At 44.9% G+C, this 24,134-nt stretch overlaps 3 protein-coding genes across 5 annotated transcripts; all 3 read right to left on the reverse strand.

Annotated features, from left to right (window-relative positions):
* Window positions 1–1,040: 1,040 nt before the first annotated feature.
* LOC117850272 (subtilisin-like protease 1) lies at window positions 1,041–3,436 on the reverse strand. The gene has a single exon (XM_034732092.2). The coding sequence runs from the start codon at window positions 3,419–3,421 to the stop codon at window positions 1,154–1,156; it is 2,268 nt and encodes a 755-aa protein (XP_034587983.1). The 5' UTR covers window positions 3,422–3,436; the 3' UTR covers window positions 1,041–1,153.
* Window positions 3,437–4,003: 567 nt separating this feature from the next.
* On the reverse strand, window positions 4,004–8,667 carry LOC117847702 (PHD finger protein ALFIN-LIKE 2). 3 transcript variants are annotated; one of them, XM_072292806.1, is made up of 5 exons: window positions 8,238–8,667; window positions 7,594–7,643; window positions 7,270–7,495; window positions 4,610–4,709; window positions 4,004–4,488 (listed from the first exon to the last, which is right to left on the reverse strand). In XM_072292806.1, the coding sequence occupies exons 1-5, from the start codon at window positions 8,657–8,659 to the stop codon at window positions 4,228–4,230; spliced, it is 1,059 nt and encodes a 352-aa protein (XP_072148907.1). In that variant the 5' UTR covers window positions 8,660–8,667; the 3' UTR covers window positions 4,004–4,227. The 3 variants fall into 3 exon arrangements, with proteins under 3 accessions (XP_072148907.1, XP_072148908.1, XP_034584854.1); XM_072292807.1 differs by having other exon boundaries at window positions 7,594–7,626; window positions 8,238–8,660; XM_034728963.2 differs by having other exon boundaries at window positions 4,610–4,706; window positions 8,238–8,650.
* Window positions 8,668–17,995: 9,328 nt separating this feature from the next.
* LOC117849148 (uncharacterized) lies at window positions 17,996–19,701 on the reverse strand. The gene is made up of 2 exons (XM_034730733.1): window positions 18,617–19,701; window positions 17,996–18,248 (listed from the first exon to the last, which is right to left on the reverse strand). The coding sequence occupies exons 1-2, from the start codon at window positions 19,699–19,701 to the stop codon at window positions 17,996–17,998; spliced, it is 1,338 nt and encodes a 445-aa protein (XP_034586624.1).
* Window positions 19,702–24,134: the final 4,433 nt, after the last annotated feature.

The raw sequence follows: 24,134 nt of genomic DNA on the forward strand, positions 1-24,134 counted from the left end.
CATCCACATTCATAGTTGATTGCTTATTCCAGGACAGGAAGGTGAGACAATGGCAGGAACTTCACTTATAATTACTACCTCTATTCTTAAATATAATGATGTTTAGAACAAGCTAGTTCAAAAATGAACCAATTTGCTTGTCCTAAATAACATATATACTGTGGTGAAGCCTACCATGATATCAAGCACCACGATCCTCATCGATCGAGGACGGGTCCCAAACAAGTCAACATCAGCAACCACACCTGGAAAACAAGCCACAAGCAAGACTGAGTATACTAATACTCAACAAGGCTTACCCATCAGGTGGTAATTACTCCACAACCTTCTAGACATGCAGGCTTTTGGCAGTGGGTTTGTTTTTGCCAAAAGCGACTAATAATTGATCCTTATTTTCAAGTTTTAGCATCAGGTTTTATATTCATTTACCATTCTAAGTAAGCACCTAATCTAGTCAAACGGAGCCCTCTATTTTAAATTGTAGGTCATTTTAGCATTTCTAGTTTTTCTGTATATCTAGGTGCATTGAAAAAGCTAAGAACCTAGAAAAGCAAAAGACAGTCTATAATTTGGAACGGAGGGAGTAATTAATTAGTACTCCTTCCATCCCAAAATATAGCTACATTAAATGTTCAAATTGTCCCAAATATAACAACGGTCAGGGTTCCAACCCCACATTTTACATATGAATGGACCAAAATACCCTTATCGTCTTATCTCTCCACGCGTCAACCAAATGGCTGGATCTCCGAACGGTTCGTCGCCCTCTCCCCTTATTCCGTGGTATAATTGGCGTTAATTTGGTGAAGTAAAAGATATGGCGCACACCTAATTTAGCAGCAAGATTTTGCATGGTAAAAAAAAAATGCATATCGCAGTTGTTTGCATGGCTCTCAAAATTTAGAGCTGTTGAATCGCTGGTGCCAAATGAATCAGATTTGGCAAGCGCTGCTTTTTAGGCTATACAAATCTGACTCCATAGCAACAAAAAGGAAACTCAGCTGGATAACTTGCATCGGATGTGGAGCCAGGCAACACGGTTAGGCACCCGCAAAATTAGCGTGTCTTTATTGTGTAACAGAGCTGTGCGTAGAGGACGGAAGGAGTACTAGTTAGTAGGCAATCTGGCAATGCAAACGTGCAGTCGTGGGGATCAACTCAGGGTGATGCTGGAGTCGACCAGGATCGGGCTCCTGACGACGTGATCGTGCGACACCCAGCTCAGTGTCCCCTCGGCGAGCTTCTGCTCGGCGCTGGCTCCGGCGGCGCTCACTGTGACCGTGAACGTCTTCCTCTCCTTTACCTCCGTGAACTCTAGCTCCGCCGGCTCCACCTTGATACTCAGCCCTTTCGGCGCTTCGATCTTGGCGGTGTAGTTCGACTTCGCCGGACCGACGTTGGTCACCGTCCGGTTCACCGCGAATGGCTCGGCGCGCAGCGGCACCAGTATCGCCGGGTAGTTCAGCTCCGCTGCACCGATGGGTTCGATCTCCGTGCAGGTCAAGCTAGCGTTTCCGGCAATGGTTTTCAGGGCCGCCTCGCCGAGGAGCTTGCAGACGTAGCCGGCGTAGTCGCGCACGCCGAGGTCATACACCAGGCCGGGATCGACGGCCCTCGTCGGGACCACATGTCCGGCGCCGACGGCGTAGAAGCTTGCCTCCCGGTGCTCTTCGTCCATGATCTTGTGGCCGTCGTTGTCGACGGCGCTGGACGTCGTCATGATGGCGGACTTGATCGCAGCGGGGGACCAGTCCGGGTGCGCCTTCTTGACGAGCGCCACGATGCCGGTGACGTGCGGCGTCGCCATGGACGTGCCGGAGATGACGTTGAAGCTGTAGGACCCGGGCCCCGCGACGGGCACCTCCGACGGCCACGCGGCGAGGATGTTGAGCCCCGGCGCCATGATGTCCGGCTTGAGCACGCCGGGGCTGGCGACGCTGGGACCCCGCGACGAGAAGGCCGCCACGATCGGCGCCGGCTTCACGCCGACGACGGTGCTGTTGAACACGATCGTTGCCGTATGGTTGGACGTCGACGAGCCCTTCATGGCGTAGCCCATGATCTTGGTTCCGTCGACCGCGGTCACCTGCGACATGGGGAGGTCGTAGTACTTCTCCAGGACGATGGTGTATCCGAAATCGGGTTCGTTGATGAACACGATGCCGACGCCGCCAGCCTCCCGGACAGCTTGGATCGAGCTCATGGGTGGCACCGGCGTCTCGGTGTCGCACACGACCATCATGCCGGTGATGTTGACGTCGAAGAAGTCGCAGTAGTTCATGCCCTGAGAGTAGTAGAGGGGATACACCATGGAGCTGAAGTGCTTGTCCTGAGTCAACGACTCGCCTTCGAACATCTCGCCGTCGCCGAGCCGCACGGTGGCGCGGAAGCTCCGGTCCACCGACCCGGCCGCCACGGTCAGCATCCACGGCGCTTCGTTGGACAGCGTGGAGGGCAGCGGGCCGCTGTTCCCACCAGCGCACACCACGAGGACGCCCTTGGACATCGCCGCGAACGCGCCGATGGCGATCGGGTCCTTGTCCAGCGGCGTGGAGACGCCGCCGAGGGACACCGAGAGGACGTCGACGCCGTCCCTCACGGCGGCGTCCATCCCGGCCAGCAAGTCGGACTCGAAGCACCCTTGGGCATCGCAGACCTTGTACACGGCCAGGTGCGCGCCGGGCGCCATCCCAGCCGCGGTGCCGCCGCCGGCACCGAGGCCGAAGGCCGAGGCGCCTTCCACGAACCGGCCGGCTGCCGTGCCAGTGGTGTGCGTCCCGTGCCCGACGTCGTCGGCGGTGGTGTTGTCCCCGACGAACGACGCAGCGCCGATGAGCTTATTGTTGCACCGTACGGGAGGCTGGCAGCCGCCCTTCCATTTGGCGGGCGGCGGCGGCATGCCCTCGTCGCGGAATGAAGGGTGCTTCTCGTCGATCCCGGTGTCCAGGAACCCGATGATGGCGCCCTCGCCGTAGCTCGTCTCGTTCCAGACGCCTTGGTCGGGCTCCAGCCCGAGGAACGCCGGCGTGCGCGTGGTCATGAGCTGGAACCTCCGCTCCGGGAACGCGCGCACGAACCCCGGCTTCCTCGACACGGCGGTGAGCTCGGCGTCCGTCAGCCTCGCCGCGAACCCGGACAGCACGCTCCTGTACGAGTGGCGGATGCGCCGCGGGGCGCCGCCGCCGCCGGAGTCCTGCAGGAACGACTCGTGCCAGAAGCGGTGCGCGGCCTCGTCGTCCGCGTGCTGCAGGTGCGCCGCCGGCCGAGGCTCGACGAGCACGATGTAGGTTCGGGCGGCGCCATGGGACCGCCGGTGCTCCGCGCCGCCGTTGGGGACGTAGCCGAGGACGGGGCACGCCGCGGCGACCAAGACAAGGGCGCGGACGACGCGTGCAGCCGGCGAAATCGCCATGCACCCCATGATGGTTTTGTGAGCACGATCGGACGAAGATGCATTTGGAGTTTATATACCCGGAGAGATCCCCGGCAGGGTTTGTTCATCTTGTTTCGCTGCATCGGTCTACCGTGCACGCATGCGTGATCCCAAGATACAAGGCACTGCGCCCCTAAAACCATGAACTCGCGAAACGCGTGTGCCGTCGATTTGTTGCTCTCTTGAGTCCGTGGTCCGGACTCAACAGCATCGATTTGGTTTGGTGTTGCTTGCATTGCATATTTAGTGTGATGCGCGAATTCTGACCCTTTTCGGGGCAGCAAGAACTTGTGTGTTCCTGGTGTACGGAGTACATCGGTAGGTGACCATGTAAAAGAGCACATTGTTCAAAAGAGAGGTTTTGCACTTCTCAAAGAGCTACTGTCGCAACCAAGAGTGTTAAACATGTGTGTGACCTTTGCATCTGCATGTATATGTAGTTTGCAGTCCATCTGGGTGTCCATTCACATTCTCATATGCAAGTTATGTGATCAAGATCAACCCCTACTACCCATGCTTCACTGAATCTAGTTCTTCAGTAGACTGAACAATGGAAATATGGAGGAGATCAGAAGTCTCGACAATATTTACACAGGTTTAGTACAGAAACATTGAAGTTAACCACCAGTGCTCATGACTGAACAATCAGGGCATGATGCAATCCAGAGTGAAATCAACAGCCACACAAGTCCGCAGCTATCTCAGCAACTAGTCCAATAATCCATATGGCATGACAGAAGCCTAGAAGAGTTCACATCCACTAGCTCTACGCGACTGGGGACCCAAGGGTATATCTAGTATCGCTTATACAGAACAGAAAGCAATGGGTCCACATTGTAATCATGCCCTTTCTTGTCGGAGCAGCACTCCGGGCACTCATAGTGACCTATATGCTCTGCTAGAGCAGCCGTTACCTTAACACATTTACCATGAAACCAACGATCACACTCATCGCAACAGATCCAAAACCCATTCCTACGGTAATGGTTACCACAGCTTGCACAGACGGTCGGCTCCGTACCACAGCCTTCATCTTCATCCTCGATCTCCACATTCTGTTCAACAACCAACCAAGAACTCTTTGCATAAGAAAAATGGAACTCATTTTGTGTTAGCTTCATGCATTAACATCTCGATTTGCATATTCTGAGCTTTGAAAAAATAAACGCAGCGTACCATTTTCTCTAGATGACATATGCGGTGATATGTGTCACTAGCGACAAAAGCTTCATGAACAGTTTGCAGACTGTTGATCAAAGCGGACAAGTGCTGCCTGCTAGACAAAAACGAGCAATAATTCACTGTGACACATGTTTTCACCTAAAGCTTTCACAAAAACTTGACATCAATGCAGGGCAAAACATTAATAACTAAACATATGCCACAAGGGACTCTTGAAGTACAACATAATTTCAATAACTGAATCAGAAAACAAGGAGACAGTTTTCTAATTTGGCATGGCACAAGGATGATGCAGCAGAAAAGAATCTAATTAATAAGCTTATGAAACAAATTTATTGCAACATAGTCGTTCAGCTAAGCCAACCTTTCCATTTTTTAGGATGATTTACTCTTGACTATATAATGTATGATGATTTGGAGAAGAATAGATGGATGTTGACCCCACTACTAAAAGCAAACTAACACCAAGTATTTTGGTTGGCTTGTACAGGATAGACAGGGAGTACTTGCTAACTTTGGAGATTTTATTGCGAGATTCAATTTATAAATACCAAATAATTTCATTAAAGGGCTCGTGTCATCACAAAATGAATATACCATAATCAAAATGAAAACTTTTTGCTCGAAAAAATCAAAATGAAAACTTTGGTGCAAAGTTTTTTTTCACCCAAGATAATTCTTTAGCATGTGTAAACACTAAAAACAAGACATCCAATTAGTAGTTAGTGTGAACTAAGTAGAGCTAAATGCCAGCATGGAAATGTTGAAATCTAGCTCCGATATGCTTACTACAATAGCCCACAATTAGTCAGATGTTTCCATTTGTAAAAACTCAATTTTGTTATTTTTGCTAAATTATCAGTTTTATTTTTATTTTACAATTTGCAAAAATTGTAGCTATAGTGAGAAAGTAAGTACTAGTTGGAGGAACTCCAAAAGTTCCCTTATATTACCCCAAAACCTGATTTAGGGAGAAAAATAAAAAAATAAGATCCAACAACTCTCCTATTTTCCCCGCAAAAATACAACGACCCCAAAAACTCCCCCATCGTCCCGCGTATATCCGCATCGCGACTCCTCCCCAATCGGCCCCGCGTCTTCCTTTCCCGCGTGCAGAGCCGGTCCCGCCGAAACTTTTCCCCGCTCGCGCCAGTTCTGGGAGGAGGCAAGCGTCGGAGGCACGAGCGGGCTTGCGGCGGCGGCGCGAGTGGCCTTGTGGCGGTGGCGGCGCAAACAGGCTTGCGATGCATCGACCACGTTCATCTGCTCCAGTTCGGCAGGGGCAAGAACGGCCTGCATCGATCCCCCACCCTCCCCTGTAGCCATCTCAATCAATCCCACCCGCCGCCGCACCTTCGTTCGTCGTGAATCGCCACCACCGCCGCCGTGGCACCTCAAGAGGCCACCCCAACGCCAAGAACCACGAGATCGAGGCCCCTACGTCGTACCCGACGCGCGGCTCCGACCTCATCGGCCTCTCATCGTTAACTACGCCTGTCGCCACGCCCTCATCGCTACGGAATCGAGGCCGGACCTCGCCGGGTGAGCTCGAACTCCGCTGCCTTTCCCCGTCGCCATCCGAGCCTCCCTCACCCTCTCTTCTCCTTGTTTGGCCACGCAGAACCTCCGGAGGCTATACCGACACGCGGAAGCAAGAACCCGAGGCCGGAACCCTGTCCACTGCGCGCGCCAGCAAGCCCTGTCCGCCTCCGGCCGTCGCTCGTCATGCTCGTCATGAAATCAACGACGACGACACCCTGGTGAGCTGCACGAAATCAAGACGACGCGGCGGAGGACAGAAGTAGGTGGCTCGAGCGCGCTTACCGTGGAAGGAGAAGGCAGCGCAGAGCAGCAGGAGGACGGGGAACCGGAGCGGCGGGGGTGGCGGCCATTGATGAGGGGGGCAGCCCAGCTTAGGGGGCCCACGCGTGCTAATGTGGCAAGTTTTATTATTCAGGATCTGCTGTGGGATGTAATGATTTTGGGGGAAAAAATTTAGTAGAGCTCCCAATACATAGTTTTAGGGAAGAATTTTTTGGGAAACTCTTAGAGATGCTCTTACGGCTGTAATTTCTTTACAACAACCACAGGCGCCATCGATTGTTTTCCATTTTCCATGTGCATTAAACTCAAGTGCAAATTATGAGAAAGCAGAATGCAAGGGCATTCTGTGCCAAACTCCAACTATAATATACTGTAATGTTTCTTTTTTATATGTATACTGTAGTGTTTCAGGTCATGTCTAAAAGTATCAATTCACATTTACTACAAACTTCACAGACAAAGTGGAAAAGAAATCAAAATTCATAAAAGTAGGAAAAGTGCAAGAGGTTGAAACAACATAGAGGTACAATGTCCTAACTTGTCTACATGATTTTTCATATAAATGGAATGCAAATGAACATTTCCTTCTCATAATGATCCCAGGGATCGAATTAAACTTAAATCTCTCTACAGCATCTGCATACAGTTATCCTTCAAATTAATCTTTCATATATTAGTAAACAAAATACACATACAGAGCATGACTGTGCCTGACGAGATGTTTATAGTGCTTGTTAGGCACTAGCTAAAGGAGATGAAATATCTTGGTGATCTTTCGGGGTTTCTAATTGACAGAAAAAAAATTTCTAGTATGCTCATTATTCTCATACCTTGCTTGAGTCCCCAAATTGGCACCGAGGAAGAAGGAGATCCGAATAAGCCATGCATCACAATGCGTGGCAATATATGCAAGCCACTTTGGGTGTTTCATGTTGCCCCTGACTAGTTTAATGCCGAACATTCTTGGATCAGGCTGCCCAGGTGGCATGAGCAACTTCGGCGGCCGCAGCTCCCAATTCCCATCACTGTTGCCATACAGGTACAGGGACTCTGTACCTGCAAGCAAAACACAAGTTGGCTGATTTACCTGGTCACAACATTGCAAGCATTTAACCACTGTAACATTGATTGATCCGACGAGCAGGAGCGCTCACCTGCGTTGTACTTACGAGAGAACGCCTTCTCATCTGCACAACACACAAGGCTAATATACAGTTAGTGGCAGAGCTAAGAGTTTTGGGACATTCCCTGACATGACATTGTCGACATATTACAGGCTAAAGTATGCAGTAGTGAAAATTAAATAGCACAATCACATAATGTTCCAGTAGAGGTAAACAGGTAGCCAACACAAGGAAGTAATTGCAGAGAATTACCGATGTGAGATTTCACATTTTTATCGTGAGCTTGTAAGAAAACGTCTCGTTTGAGAAATGCACCCCAAACAATGAAATAAGATTTGTGTGCTTTTTTATACCCCATTGTGAGCTTAATCTTGTTGAGAAATTCACCTTTTCTTCTTCTGGAAATACACCTCAACACACAAAGTTGCAGAAACAGATGAACATGCTTATCATGTTGCGATTCTAAAAAAAGGAGAAACAAGTTTACAATGTTGATATATAGTCGTTCGATCAGCACGCAGTGAAGAAAGAAAACCCCATGAGGTTCATCACTTTATCGTGAGCGACGAACCAAGGTTAATTAAATGACGGGAAAAATAAATCTGTGTGGAGGATATCCTTTCGTTTAGATCCACGAGAAGCAAGAACGGGAAGAACAGCGAGGGTTTTCTCACCTGTGGTGAGGGCGCGGATGAGGGCGGCGCGGCGGCAGGTGAAGTCCCTGAAGATGCACTCCACGGTGTACGACGGCGTGCTCGGCCTTGCCGGCGGCGGGAGCGGGGCAGGCGCCGCGGCGGGCGGTGTCTCCATGGGCGCGGCCGTGGCCTGGCTGCGCAGGGGCGTCTGGGCCGGTAGCGGCGAGCATCGGGAGCTTGCGGGCAGAGGCGGTGGAGGGCCCGCGGGCGTGCCCGTGGCCTGGCCGTGCAGAGGCTGGGCTGGTAGCGGCGAGCGTGGGGAGCTCGCGAGAGAGATGGAGAGCGGAAGCAGAGCCGACGCCGAGGCACGGAAATGCCACAGGAAGCTGTGCTGGGTGAGTCGGTGTTGAATCTCTTTCTGTTGTCTCAACTCCCACGGGAAAAGTGCCCCATTTTTCCATCTCATCATCCCACCCCCTCTTTCACCTTTTTCTGATAATCACCCTCTTTAACCTTTTTTTTGTCCTAAACATGAAGTAGAGGCTTTGCCTCTACTCTCCCTTCTTTTTGCTCCTATAGTAGTATCCATTGGCACCAATTGGCAATTGTACAGTCAGTGGATTCCTCATTCTCCACACCCGCGTCCAAACTGCAATTAATCTCAATCTATATTGATAATTGGTTGCAAATATATTGTCAAGTATATACTCCACATCAGAGGGCAATTAACAAAAGCTATTCTAGAAATAATGAAGCTCTTGGTGTAAGGTTAAACGGGCAACTGCATTATCCTAGTACTTTGAAGTACCAGACTTGTCATTTGAGTAGCATTCTTGCAAAAAGAAAAATAGTGGCAAATTTGCAAATGTCCTGCTGTTGTTAAAACATACTCCCTCAGGGACAGGGAGTAGCATATTACAACAACCGTGCAAATTAGAAACACTTTGGATTCTACCAGAATACAAGTGCATGTCTTAAAGCATAGCAATAATTAGAAGACACCGTAGTCTTTCTCATATTAGAAAGATATAAACCATTAACACATCGACATAGTGGCAACAGCACTTTGACTATCAATATCAATAAAATTGTATTGCTTTAAATGGAACAATTTATGTGTCATAAAAATAATTTTTATATATAATGAATCTAATAGTGCTAATTTTATATTGTCAATCTATATAAATTTCAGATAATGGTAATAAAAATTTTAAAAATGATTTAGGTTCATAAACCTAGATGGAAGTATATTTGCAATTAATAAATTTCAGATAACGGTAAAAAAAATTAAAAATGATTTAGGACAAATAGACCTAGATGAGAGTATATTTGCAACTAGACCATGTGTGCACGTTCTTTTTTTCAAAAAGACTCGAACTTCTATACATGGTTTTTCTTTGACTTCCATGTTTCCACACCGTGATATGATGACGATTTGTAGCCAGTAAAGATTTTCATATTGCATATATTATCATAATGAAATGATCAATTTAATATATTCCTTTCCTCAAACATTTAATTTCTATCGAAGGAGGTACCAATTGAACATGAAACCAAACACTGCCCTAGAAACGAATATAAACATTAAATGAATCCTACCATTAACGAAGTCTGCTAGCTGCATCATTGACTTCTTTTTACCGCGCGTGTTTGCACTTTTGCCCTGTAGTATTGTGAGGGAAGAATGGCAATGGAAATATCTATAGCTCGGCAGGGCAGCCAACTAGGTGTGTAGGTTAGAGTTTTAAACTGCAATAACAATTTATGTTGTTCTAAACTTTCTTGTTAACTTACTGCATATATATTAGCTAGTACAAGTACTCTACATCAGAGGCCAATTAGCAACAAAAATGATAGAAATGAAGCTCTTCATGTAAGTTATGAAAACTAATATACAAATGACAAAACCAGGCAAATTGGAAACACGTTTGGACTCTTCGTTCCAAAGACACGTGTCAAACAAATAAGCAAAGCAATTAGATCGGAACATACAATCAGTTCCCACTGTGGTTGCTCAGGCAAAGCATACTATGAGTCGTTGCTGCCATAGCTGTTTACCCATGTCCCATGTTGCAATGGAAAAGCTTCAATTGTTTTTTTTTTCATTGAACTATCGCTGGTATATAATTTTGATCCACCAACTGAAATGACAACTTCAGCCATCACTATTAAAAGCCGGATAAAACATCCCTGTCACCCAGTACCTCCTAGTTTTTTATACATGTTTGTTGGTCTTCAGGTCGTGGCTACTAATTAACAAACAGCACAAGAAAACTTAAATCAAGCACAAGACAGACAGGGAGTCGTAACATGGTGAACTTGAGAGGCTTGCGGCCGAGGATAAAGTCCATCTTGACATCTACCTTGAAGAAGAAGATCCTTTGTGCCCAAATCCTTAACACGTCATTATCAGAAGTAAATTGATGAACAAAAATCAAGATCTTTGTGACAGCGTGGGACCATGAAGCACATTGGTGGTATGAAAAGTAGTTTTTACCAACATTACTAATAACCATATATACCTTTTCCATTAGCAGCATGAATCTAATCTTGGCCAGTGGTCTCATGAGTGGTAAACTTGGTGCATTGGTAACATCATCTGTAGCGCTAGAGTCAAAATAACAATTTGTATTAATCCCATAAGAAGGAACAATGGCAGACGAGAACCTCTATGGATGACTACGCTTCATTGGTTTTGAACCACCATCTCGATGGGGAACATACCTCTTGTTGAATCTATACCAATGATCATGAATTGTGTATCTAGTTCTTTTACATAGTTGACAAACGAGCCCCTCATCTGAATCAAAAGAGGCTGATGCACCTTGTCCACGACCAGAAGGAATACTGAAGCCACCATGACTAGAACCAGCACCACGACCACTGTGCCTACGAGGGGCACCACTAATCCGGCTAGACTGTGTTTAACATTATTGACCAATACGCAAAATTAAAGACCATCCATGGGATACGAAGAACTGCATAGATAGCTCTAGACTCTAGAAGTTGGCATGTATCAACTACCCGCTCCCTTCGATCATCAATGTGCTGCAACGTAGCCCATAACCGAAGCTAATACGTCACCCTAGAAAGCACCTACAAAAACTTTTTTGTCTACAATTATTAAACACAATATCATTTAGCCTTGTGAGCCAAATTGCCTAGCAGATAGCTACGGCTCCAGTCAATAATATAAAATTATTCTTGTGCCCCATGTTTAGACCGTTTATTAAACAGATGTTCTAAATTTACTGGTGATTGTATAACTAACACAATGTGAATTGTACGCCATAGAAATGTTGTGCAATGACATTCAATGAAACAGATGTCAGATAGTTTCTGGCTTACTACAAAAACAGTAAGCTTTATTCCCGTTCCAATTCCACTCTCATTTTAAGACACCACATAAATATTTTTTACTTTGAGAGGCATCTTCATACGCCAAATTTCTTGCATAGCTTTAATTATGTTATTGACTAGGTTCCTATACATTGAATTCACTGTGAATGCCCCCTTCTTATGCAGATTCCACGAAAACAAATTCCTCCCCTCATTTAGATTTGTATGTAATAAACTGGCAACGAGGCTATACACCACTTAGTTAACACAAACAATTGGCAATGGAAACTGTGTATACACATGTTTGTACTGTCGCTTCTTGTACAAACCGATATATAAATCCATTTGTACCATCACTTTCTCACCCACCCTGTAGTAGTAGTCCTTTCCTATGGGCGCTGAGGTACTACAGAAGGAACTTATCTGCTAACCGGGTCTGTTGTAGTGCAGGGTAGCAGTAGGGAAGCAACGATGAGCAAAGCAGCAGCAAAGTTTGCTCGCTTCTTTTTCATATTTGTTGTGTTATGCCTTAATAATAAATATTTTAGCAGTACAAATATTTGTTTCAGGCATATTAATAATTGTAGGAAAAAAGATATATAAATAGTGCGAGTAGTATATTCAGCTGAATTTGTTGTTTTAATGAGGCTATTGCTGGTTGCTGAATTCACCGGTTACCCCAATTTGGAGGAATACGGTGAATGGAGTAATACTATAATTTCCACCTAGACGAAAGGGAAGATTTCTCTCCTCATGGGGCCATTGTAACATTGGCCACTTCTCTACCGACTCAATATATATCCATGTGGTTCTGTTTGCCTTTCGTATCTTTGATGAATTGCATGATACTTCGTGCTAGACTAAGGGGCTGTTTGATATAAGGGGCTGTTTGATACTAGGAGCTAAAGTTTAGCTCTTGTCACGTCAAATGTTTGGATGCTAATTAAAAGGGCTAAACATGAGCTAATTATAAACTAATTGCAGAAGTCTTGGGCTAATTCGCGAGACGAATCTATTAAACTTAATTAATCCATCATTAGCAAATGGTTATTGTAGTACTATATTCTCAAATCATGGACTAATTAGGCTTAATAGATTCGTCTCGCGAATTATCCTCCATCTGTGCAATTAGTTTTGTAATTAGCCTATATTTAATACTCCTAATTAGTATCCAAACATCCGATATGACAGAGGCTAAAGTGTTTAGCGCCTGGGAGCCAAACAGGCACTAAGGAGTAAATAAATCCACTCTTGATCTCTTCTGCTGGTGTGTGGTAGAGGCTGGAACAATGCAAAGTCTAGCCTCATCGATCATTATTCCTCCGTTTTTTTTTTCTTGAGCTAGTCCCCTATTCGTCCTCTTCTCTTCTTGAGCTTCTATAGGTGTCACTCTCTGTGAAATGTATGTTCTCATTGACTTCATCCCAAGAGCGACCCGGCCCTCTTCCTTTTCTTGTTCGGCCTACTTGATGAAGCAACATCTTCCTTCATGATGATATATAGGATACCTCTTAGAGTTGAGACTCTTGAGCATCTGCTCCATCTCCTCATGAGTTACTGTACCTCCAGTCATATATGACATTTTGGACAGCAGATTAGAACTGCAACCAAACCAATCGGCTTCCGGAAATGTCATTTAAAGTTGAATACTGGAGGCAGAATTTTACATCTTCATTGGATATGGAGGTATCATAATCACCACCATTCTCTTCTTTACCATCTTTGTAGACCGTGTCATGCCATAATGAGAGGGGGAATGATGAATTCGGATTTCTAAAAAAACTTGTTTCTTCACCTGAATAGGATGTTTAATTCTCCAGCACTTCAATTATGCTTTGTCTTGCCCTGTCTTAGCGCCATAGTACCCCAATCATATGCATGCATGGTTTCCATCACCCATGCAGCCTGTGTATACACAACAAATACTAAAGGGAAAAGAAATGGCATATATATGATGTAATGTATGTTCGCTGAGATGAAAACCATAATTTAAAGAATCTAATACAAGATTATATCTGACCAAGGAAACAGAAAAATAGATTCACTCAATCTGGCTTATGGGGGGCTATAACGTTGACATATTTCACTCACTTGGGTCAAAGAGAAATTTAATGTGGGAATGTATAATCTCCAATACGAGGTGAGAGATATCCTATGGCATTATTACCATAGGTTAGGGTGCAAACTTTGTGGGAATGTTATATCCAGTAAGAGGTAAAGGATGTGATATGAGATTATTACCATCGGTTAGGGTGCAAACTAACTAGAGCAAAGAGGCTGGACGTGCAGGAGTCCTTGTATGCATTTCTTCATTAATCTGCTCTAGTGATGGTGGCTCTACAGTATAGTTTCCTCGGTAACATAATTTTCAGTACTTAATTTTTCAGTATTACTATTACTTTGAGAATATCATACTAACTTCTCAATCAGCTGCCGACCATCTTTAGCCCTGCATCCCAAGTTGGCTCGCTGTCTTGGTCTATTTGGAGGAGTTTACAAGACCTGTCTAGCCCGTTTAAGGTGTCCCCTGCATCAAGCATATGTTCAACCCCAACTCTCAAGCAAAAAGAAGTTTCCAACAGAAGCTATGTTTTCTTGCCGGGAGGTGCCCCCACGATGACACCAGGATGTGATAGCACTTAAAAAATCTGTTAATCCATGATGGTCAAATTTCGTCACTGATCACTGAAAAAACGTCATAAAACAGCATCTGTGACGATTTTTATAACATCATGTATTGAGCGTCACAGATTAACCTGCGTGACGGTTCTGCATAATCATCGCAGATCGACCCAATCCGTGACGTTTCTAAACTGTCATAAAATAACCTTAGGCCCGCGCAGCCCAACCTAGGTCTAAAATTAGTGACGAAAATAACTATCATGGATTAAATGGCCATGTCACCACTAGGCTGACATGTCTGCTGACATGGCTGCAAATGTGGATGCTGACATGGCAATCCAGTTTGCAAATCCATTTTGTTGTGAGCTTAGCGCATTTCTTTTGTCTAGCCAAATTTTCAACGATGTTACATTTGTGTTTTGAGCCGTACTGTTTCTCGGCCCTAAAATATTTCTTCCTAATCTTTACGGCCCATTATTTTACAGGCCAAACAACTATGGCCCAGTTCCATACTAACCATAATATAATGCACCAGAATTACAATATAATAAAGTCACACAATTCAATAATATTTCTTAAATTAATAAACTCTCCAATACATTCACACCACCTCCATGGCAAACGAAAAATAATTGTTATCAGCAAAGCACAGCATACTAATCAACTAAGATTGATCTATACTGAATTCACGTGGGCATCCTATTTGCATAGAAGCTAAAAAGGAAGAACAAACTCTGCCCTAGTACCAATTAGACAGATCCTGTACCTGCAAACAAATCAAGGGCAATATGGAGTGAAATCGAGAACAAATTTCTGAATATTCCATCAAGTAAACAAATCTGAACCTGAGATAAGAACTTGATGCATATCAACTTTACATGAAAAATGTTACTTTGACCAGATCATGTTGAAAAAGCAGTGCATATCCATGGAAAATATGACAAACAAATGGCATTATCAGTGCTCAGTCCCACTGTCCATGAACTGACCAAACAATATAAATGAAGCTGGGTTATCACCATTTAGGAAAAGGTCGCATACATCAAAGACTATTTTACATCAAAGAACTGCATGGCTCGTACCTCCTAACTGGTTCGTGAGGACACAGATCTCCATGGTATGCTCCTCGCTCAGCAGGCAGATCGATGTAACTGTTAATGTGAGAAGAGGGTTGCAACAATTAGTGTGAACGCAAGAGATTAGTGGGCACATATCTAGACTGAAATAGCTCCATCAAAGACTGCTAACTTGTATGACCGTATGAGGATTCAAGATACAAAAGCCATATTCTAGGCTGAAATATCTGACTCTTACAATAAAATAGGCTTTGAATTCAGTAGTGGCAGTTTGCTAGTAGAAATCTACAAATCAAACAGTCCAGGCAACTGTTTTAGTCATGACAACACTGAGGAATGAAAGCAGGTCCTAGAATGGAAGGATGTAGGTATTTGTAAACTTGCAATACTCACGGAATGGATCTAAGCAAACATGGATGTATGTGACCAAACTACACGTGCAGTACTCGCAGCAAACATATGTGACTATTCAAATGAACAGACGAGGTACAAGTAGAGCATGTGAAACAAGAAGTAACTTTGCCCAGACCTACTTGCTTACTGTTAATGTTGAATAGCCTAAGTAAAACTTAACATAACTACCCTCGTGCCGTCACCACCTCCACGCCTCGAGTGAAGTATGCGTTTGTATCAGCATATATTACTGGTGGCCGAGCTCTCTCGTGCCAAGCATCATAACTACCCTGTTGTATGCTGCTCTAGTGAGAGTATCCCGATTAGTCAGTGCATGGGTGGGGAAGCTGCTCAAGCTTCGCTTGTACCCAGTTCGTTAATTAATTACCGGACCTAGCCCATCTAGCTAGCTCTTGCAAGTTGTGTTCTGATATTTGCAGCTTTTTCTCTGGCCAGGCTGACCTTTGCAGCTGAAACTTGAAACCTATCTGGAGACCGGTTTCATGAGAATTCCCATTATGTCACCTGCTATGTACCAAACCTTATTTCATGGCCATCCATATCAGTGACAGCTACAAAACCTACCAATAAGAGAAATGACCAATTCTTGCAGACCTAGTTAGGAGTTCTTGGTCGTCCACCAATAGTTAGTATGCTCTCGTGTTTATGTGACTATGTGAGCTTGGATGTGGTCGTGGGCATTGCGTTGTCTTTGTTGTCTACTCTAATTCACGTCTAATTCACGTGTTTGTGTGGGTATTTTCAATTCGGTTTTGGTTTATACCCCTTGGGGTATTTTACTTGGGCCGATATCTTCTTTGGTTTCTCTAACACAATAACACACGGCTCTCCAGTCTCCGGTGTGTTCGAGAAAAAAGAGGGGAGAAGGTCGACCAGATGAGAACTATGAATGAGAAGTCAGAAGTAAAACAAATTGTATTAAACGAACTTAATTAGTGCAGCAGCTCATGACTGGCCGACTTGGGTTAACAGTAAAAGTTGCATTGGTAATTTTTAATAGACCCCGACTTGTTAACTGCAGTCTATGTATTGATAAAGAAGTTGAAATACAAAACAGAAAAACATCATCACTCGTCTACGTACACGACTAAAGCAACCACAATAATAAAACCACCAGCAAGTCCACGAGGCATGCAACCAAGGGGCTACCTTGTCTGAGAGTTTTACCTGTGTGCCATTATGAAAGTTGGGTCTAACTTCCATACCCCTAAAAAGTTCGTCGACACCTGTATGCCTAAGTGCAACTTGGTTTGTCCCTCCATGCTATTCCGTCCATATTTTCTGCTAACGGTGGTTAACTGCGCTGAGAATGGACTCAAATGCCCTTAGGCAAAGGAGGTCTGTTGAACTTAGTTGTTTGCCTCGGTGCCACTCAGAGGTCTGTTGTTTTGGTGCCAAAGGAGGCAGTGGTGTTGGCGCCAAAAGGCAGTGGTGTTGGCGCCAAACCCTCTGTGCTCCTCTATATATACATCTTGAGCCATATCTGTTGGATCTCATCATCTCCTCTGCTCTCTCCTTCATTCTCACTCTCATCCACTCCTGGCGCACCCCATGTCTGAAGCTTCGAGCAGCTATGGGGGGAGGGTCAAGCGGGTCCTTTGCCCGAACTGTCATGTGCTTGCCAACCGATTCATCTCCACGACAACAAAGAACCCAAACCGTGCATTTCACAAGTGCCCCTATTTTGCAGTTTGTGTTCTCTACTCATTCTTGGTTGGCCTATTTTGTTTGTTTTCCAAGTGCTAATGCTTCAGTTTCTTTGGCTTGCAGTTTGGTGGTTGTCAATACTACCAGTGGGAGGATGAAATGATGGACAGTGGCATGCAGTCACCTACAGCGCTAGATCCCCTACAGGCAGTTCCCCTGCAGGCAGTGGCACCACCTGATCCACTGTCCATGTACCAGCATGGTTCCAATGGTGCTGGAGTGGTAGGCAATGCATTAGTGGAAAATAGGGGAGACAATAGGGTTATGCAACAGCTTAGGTGGCTAGAAAAGATGGTATATATATGCATTTTCCTTGCTCTGTATGCTATTATGAAGAAGTAGGGTTATGCAGCAGCTTGTGTTTGTATGAATTGACAAGATGTATGGATGGATGCATGAATGAATCAGCTAAGGTTTTATCACATTTCATCATGTCTACAACATTAATGACACAAAAGATAGTACATGACATCCAGGTTTAATCACATTACAACCAAGGTTCAAATAGTACATGACATGCCATCACTGAGTAATAGTATCAGTTCCATCCACCAAAACATCCAGTTTTCATCACATCCAAAGTGCTGGACATGGCATCATAGAGAAAAATAAACAAAGAAGGGCTGGATGGGGTACCTTTCACTGCAGGTGCAGTTTCTTCTTGCTCCTTGTATTAGAAGAAGGGCTGGATGGGGTAGCTTGGCTGGCTGCTGCAACTTGAAGCCTCTTTGGTGTCAGCTTCTTCTTAACTGTTGTCTTCTTCCTTGGTGTAGCAGCCTTGATAAGGAGAGTGTCCACTAGGTCTGTTTGTACTGTGCCAACTGAGGTCTCATGATAAGGAGCCAGGAAAACAGTCTGCAATGGTATTGGGTCATTGGAACCAGTTCCAAACCTTGTGACAAATATGACAGGTTAGATGATAACAAATGGTGCATGAAAATAACAAGAGAATTGCTCATAAGCTCATCTGGTTGATGTACTTGTAGTTGTAGCTGAAGAAGAAGAAGGTGGCTTCCTACTTATTTTCTTGGCACCAGAAGAAGAAGGTGGCTTCCTACTCCTTTTCTTGGCTGCTGCTATGTCTACAGCCTCAATTATTGGGAATTGCATCACTGATGGAGTAGCAACCACAATGCTTGTCTCTGTGTTACAGCTTGCTACTTTTTTCAGTCTTTTCTTTGGGAGACCCCTGCATAGGACAACTCAATATAAGTTTCAAAACAATGTGAATGTACACTGATTTCAGTTAAGGTATTATACCTTTGAGCCTCCATTGCAGCGATGTCTTCAGGATTGCCATTCTTGCAAGTATACCAATGGTGCCCTTTTTCATGGCATATTGGGCACTCATGTTTCCTTGAGCTTCCCTTCTGGCTGCTGCTACCACCTTCAAGTGCTGATTTCATCCTATTCTTTCTTCTTCCTCCAGCTGTTGCCCTAAGTAATGGAGTGTGCATGAAGAAGCCATGGGTGTTGTTGGGCCACATACTCTTGTCAGGAATGCAAGGGATGGAACCTTCATATGCAATTTTGAATTTGTCGACAGAATAGTAATCATGCACATAGTCTTCTAGTTTAGCACCAGGGATTGAAGTGATGTAGGCAATAGCATGTTTGCAAGGGATTCCTGACCCTTGCCAAACCCTACAGGTGTAGGTTCTCTCAGGTAAATTGACCACAAATCTATATACACTGCCACCCTTAGCAGAAATCTCTGCCACACCATCAGGGGAATCAGTGATGACTTCAATGTCAAGATTGTAACTGTCTTCCCTCAGTTTCTTCTCAATGTGAGGCAGAATCTTCCCTGTGAATTTCATGGCAACTCTCTTCCTATGATTCCATTTAATCAAGAGCTTCTGTCTTATAGTGTCCAGTAAATCATCAATATTCTTCCCCTTTTCAGGCTTTATCCAATTGTTGAATGATTCAGCTAGATTGTTGGTGACATAGTCCACCTTTGATCCTGTCTTGTACTGGCTCCTTGTCCAAAGCTTCTTGTGGTTTTCATGTAGATAGACCATTGCCTCAGGTTTGGCTTGAGCCATAGCTGTATAATGCTTGTTGAACAAATATGGGCTCCATGAATATGAGGCAGCCCATAAGTGGTCATCAAAAACCTTGCCACTGAATCTTTTCTTGAAATTTTGTACTAAGTGGTACATACACTCCCTATGTTCAGCTTCAGGGAAAACTTCAGTTACCCCATTCATCACTGCTTGGCCACAGTCTGTACAGAAGGTCAGTCCATCTGGGGATCCAAATACTTCTTTTAACCTCTCCATGAACCACACCCAATTCTCATTAGTCTCTGAATCAATTACACCAATAGCTACTGGGTACATCCAGTTATGTCCATCTACTGCACAAGCTACACACAACTATCCTCTGAACCTTCCATTTAAAAAAGTGTTATCTACTGCAAGATATGGTCTAAAGCCTCTAAGAAATCCATCTACACATGCTTTCAATGCAAAGAATAGCCTATTAAACCTGATCTTATTGTTGATTGTGTGATGATCAATGATAACAAATGACCCAGGACTAGATTCCTCTATCTGGGCCTTAAACCTAAACAAATTGTCAAAACTTTTATCCCAAGGCCCATAAATCTGATCCATGGCAAGATTTTTACCTTTGTACACTCTCCTGTATGGCACATTAACTTTGTACTCATTCTTCAATCTTCTAATCAATTCTTTTATCCGAATGTTGCCATCTTCCTTCAACCAGTCTACCACTTTACTGCAGACCTAGTCCTGTGTGATACCTACACACACACCAACCCTCTTAGCACTTTGACAATCATGAGGATGTGGGTTCCTTTTCACCTGCAAAACAGTCAACACCAATGCTTATTAACAACTGATGATTCATTGCAAAACAACTGGAATTTACAAAAAGTAAAGCAACTCATGTACCTTAACTGTCACACCATCCTTCAGAGTTGAAGCATGAATCCTCCATTGGCAATCAAGCTCCTCCTTGAATTTGCAGTGCACCCTATACCTCCCTGGATCACTCTTCTCAACTAAGTAATGGTACTCATGCTTAGCAGAATGAGAAGCTAAAGCAATCTTAAATGCTTTCATGTTTGAATACAAAGTGCCTACATCCATAGGTGGGTTCTTCTTGTCATAATTGACATCAGGCATAGGTTCAGGGCCTCTATCTATTACCATCTCATCATCAGACTCATCATCAGAACTCTCATCTGACTCAGAGCAGATTTCATCCTCAGAACTCTCAGCTTCCCTTCCTTTATTGCCAGCTTTAGGATTTGGGGGAGGTGGAGGGTAGTTGGGACCAAGGTCAAGATATAGCCCTTCATCGTCAACGCCCACATGCTCATACATTGGGTTTGGGTTAGCTAAGATTTCAGGTTCATCATATTGTGTGTGTACTGTTGCTTGCTTCACCTAGGATTGGGGATGCAATAGAAGGGGTCACTGGGGGATCAACAGATTTCTCACTACTACCAAACTCCCAAACTGGAATGATAGGAGGATCAACACTTGGCTTATGATATGCAAAAGTGAGGAAGCAGCATTTCGAAACCTTATGTTTTTCAAACATTGCAAGCAAATCTTGGTCAGTACAGACTTGGATGTTGACCTTAGTGTCCATGCAGTAATAAAAAACTTTAACTACGTCTCCATAGCCATGAGGATTCTTGTCAACAACTTCAGCAACCAGGGATCTGAAGTTAGTTCGGTCAGCATCAACAACTTTGCTCAGCTCGTACCACCGAGTCCGACAATTGTGAGCAACAATCCGGATTTCTAAGTTGTAGCTACTGTTGGGGTCCATCCTACATATGAACAAGGAGCAGGGAATCAACACTACAAGCATGGTGACGGTGCACAGGCGCAGGGCTAAGGGACCTAAGACCACGCAAGCGAGAGTACTTCGCAAGCCAAGGGGGGAAGCAACCATTTGACTTACCCGTCTGGAAGCCAATCCGGTCGATCCCCGACGCCGTTGTTCTCCGCCATGAGAAGCCGTGTCAATCCACTAATCCATGCACGGGGGCTTCATCTTCTTCTCCAGAACGCCTTCTTCTCTCCCCGCCCCACCCGTCAACGCCGCCACTGACTAGGGTTCCACCGCCGCCGCTACGATTTCGCCGCCGCCGCTAGGGTTCGGCAACGGATAGAGTGGGAGGAGAGTGAGAGATGCCGGTCAAAATTGGTCAACACGGCCTCCGCGCATATGCCTTAGAGACTAAGGAGACTAAGGGTACACTGGACATTTTTGCTGCCCGGGCCCGCTTGTAAGAGCTCTCAAACGGCCAAAACCGAACGGAATAGGGACGGAATGGCATGGAGGGATAAATCAAATTGCACTTGGGCATACAGGTGTCGACGAACTTTTTAGGGGCATGGAGGTTAGACCTAACTTTCATAATGGCACACAGGTAAACTCTCACCTTGTCTATGGCAGCAACAACAAACAGGGGGAGGAGGTTCACACAGCGAAGCCTCCAGGGAAGATATACAATGTCCGCAGACACTACCAATGCCAATACAAAAATCCGGTAAAGTTTTTCAATCCCCTGCCCCACGAGGGATGCGGATCAAAGATGTCACCGTTGTCATCATCAGAGCTTATTAGAAGATCCTTCTCCCAAACAAACAATTCATATGGAATTATAAATGTCTAGAATAGTTCACATGATCACATCTACTAGCGGCATGTGACCTCAGGTTGAAGAGCACATCTATTGTTGCTTCATTGATCTGGAAGCATTGGATCTGCATAACTAATCATGTCCTCTCTTCTCAGCGCAGCACTCAGGGCACTCAAAGTTCTTTATGAGCTCTTCTTGACCAACCTTTACCTTCACACATTTCCCATGGGACCAGCACTTACACAGGGTACAACGGACCCAGAATCCTTTTGCAAGGTAGCGATCACCACAGCTTGCGCAAAAAGTTGGATACGGACCACAACCTTCGTCCTCATCCTTAGTTTCATCAATCTGTTCACCAAATGAAAATGACCAACATCACTTTGAGTAAGAAAATTGAAACTCAAGTTTGTGTAATACTCGAGCATGGACAACACAATTTACAGATTCTTAGCTTTCAACAGAAGCAACTTACCATGTTTTCCAGATGACATAAGCGGCGATAGGTCTCACTAGCAATGAATGTTTCCTGAACAGTTGGTAGCGAGCTAATCATAGTGAATAAGCGCTGTCTGTTAAACAAAAAGATCAAATTATGTATTTAGAAACAAGGATATTATTCATGATGGACATATGGAATTGAAACAAATAGCTGCTCACAACGTCCACATGCACATACAATCAACCATATAAACCAATAGCTACATAACACTGTCATGATACAAATTTATATAAATGCAAAAGGTGACTAAACTACAAATATATCTGCACATACAATGAACTGATTTAAGTGCTTGACAGAAACTACCTAGCTACATTAATTAGGTAAAATAATCCGCGTGATTTTTCAGAAACTTTACATGCCACTACATTCTTCTAGCTTTCTAACTCTTCTCATGTATCCTCTATGTGATGCATTAGATAACAAATATCAATACTAATATGTGATGCATATAGCTAGATAATGATTAAAGTAACACGAAATACCGTTCTCTAGCTTCCAAATTTCCTGCAAGGAAGAAGGAGATACGTATGAGCCATGCGTCAGAGTGCTCGGAGATGTGCTGAAGCCACTTTAGGCGTCGCATCTTATCCCTCACCAGGTTGATGCCGAGCTTTGGTTCAGGCTGCCCTGATGATGGCGCAAACAACTTCGGGGGCAGCACCTCCCAGTTCCCATCAGTGTTGCCGTACAGGCAAAGGGACTCCATACCTATGTGCAGAAGAGAAAATTTACAAATACATCCAAAACAACTGGTTACACCAAGAACTCGAGAATTAAGAAAATCTTGTGCGTTCGGTATGATTTTGGTCTCAACAAGCTACTCACGTGGGTTGCACTTCCGAAATAACACCTTCTCATCTGCAAGATACACAAGGCCAGTGTTAATAGTGTCAGAGGTTAACAAACATAAGGTTACACAATAATAATGATTTAGATCCAACATATGAAATGAGTAAAGGGAAATACTAAACTAAGCTCGAACATTTTCACAGTGAAACTGTAAGAAATCCAACCAAATTATCATTGGATATGTCATTGAGCTGCTATGCGTGCAGTGGTGGACAAAACTGGCAAGCCTCAACACAATATATTCTGGATTGGTACGGTAGACCATGTAATGCATGGCGGCCAAGAGGACACTGTATATACTTTCAACCAGCAACAACGAGAAAGAGGAGCTATGGCTCATGCGAAGCTAGAACCTTTTGCTGGTATATATTCTCCCTGCAGATGCTCCTCACATCACTGGTGGGACAAGATAGAAGCTCTCTGGATGCGTTGGATACATGCGTAGTACTACCTCACAGGTGCTCACGCGGCCTGGAGCTAGCCCTCGCACCTCCACCAGGATCAACGACAGGAATGAACTCTATTGGTCTACTCCAGGATGCTCACCTCACCCATTGCACGCACACAGGCACACTGACAAGCTAGCACGCGCAACCCTAGCAACCGAGTACACACTGACAAGCTAGCACGTACGCACAGCCCTCAACCTGAATCGCGAAACTAACGTACCTTGCGTCACGGCGCGGATGAGGGCAGCACGGCGGATGGTGAAATCCCGGAAGGTCCTCTCCACGGTGCCGCTGTACCGCGGCCTCGAAATGGCCGGCGGCGGCACTGGCGCCGCAGGGGGCGGC

The sequence above is a fragment of the Setaria viridis genome, chromosome 3 (genome assembly GCF_005286985.2).
Source record: "Setaria viridis chromosome 3, Setaria_viridis_v4.0, whole genome shotgun sequence".
Taxonomy (NCBI): domain Eukaryota; kingdom Viridiplantae; phylum Streptophyta; class Magnoliopsida; order Poales; family Poaceae; genus Setaria; species Setaria viridis.

What these genes read in the sequence shown, in the direction of transcription:
- LOC117850272 (XM_034732092.2), bottom strand. Translation starts at nt 3,421, where the DNA reads ATGGGGTGCATGGCGATTTCGCCGGCTGCACGCGTCGTCCGCGCCCTT.
- LOC117847702 (XM_072292806.1), bottom strand. Translation starts at nt 8,659, where the DNA reads ATGGAAAAATGGGGCACTTTTCCCGTGGGAGTTGAGACAACAGAAAGA. An exon ending in CTCTCGTAAGTACAACGCAG is followed by an intron (nt 7,496 to 7,593) that starts GTGAGCGCTCCT and finishes TTTTGCTTGCAG; the next exon opens with GTACAGAGTCCCTGTACCTG. An exon ending in TATGTCATCTAGAGAAAATG is followed by an intron (nt 4,489 to 4,609) that starts GTACGCTGCGTT and finishes GTTGTTGAACAG; the next exon opens with AATGTGGAGATCGAGGATGA.
- LOC117849148 (XM_034730733.1), bottom strand. Translation starts at nt 19,701, where the DNA reads ATGTACCCAGTAGCTATTGGTGTAATTGATTCAGAGACTAATGAGAAT. An exon ending in GCTGCAATGGAGGCTCAAAG is followed by an intron (nt 18,249 to 18,616) that starts GTATAATACCTT and finishes ATTTGTCACAAG; the next exon opens with GTTTGGAACTGGTTCCAATG.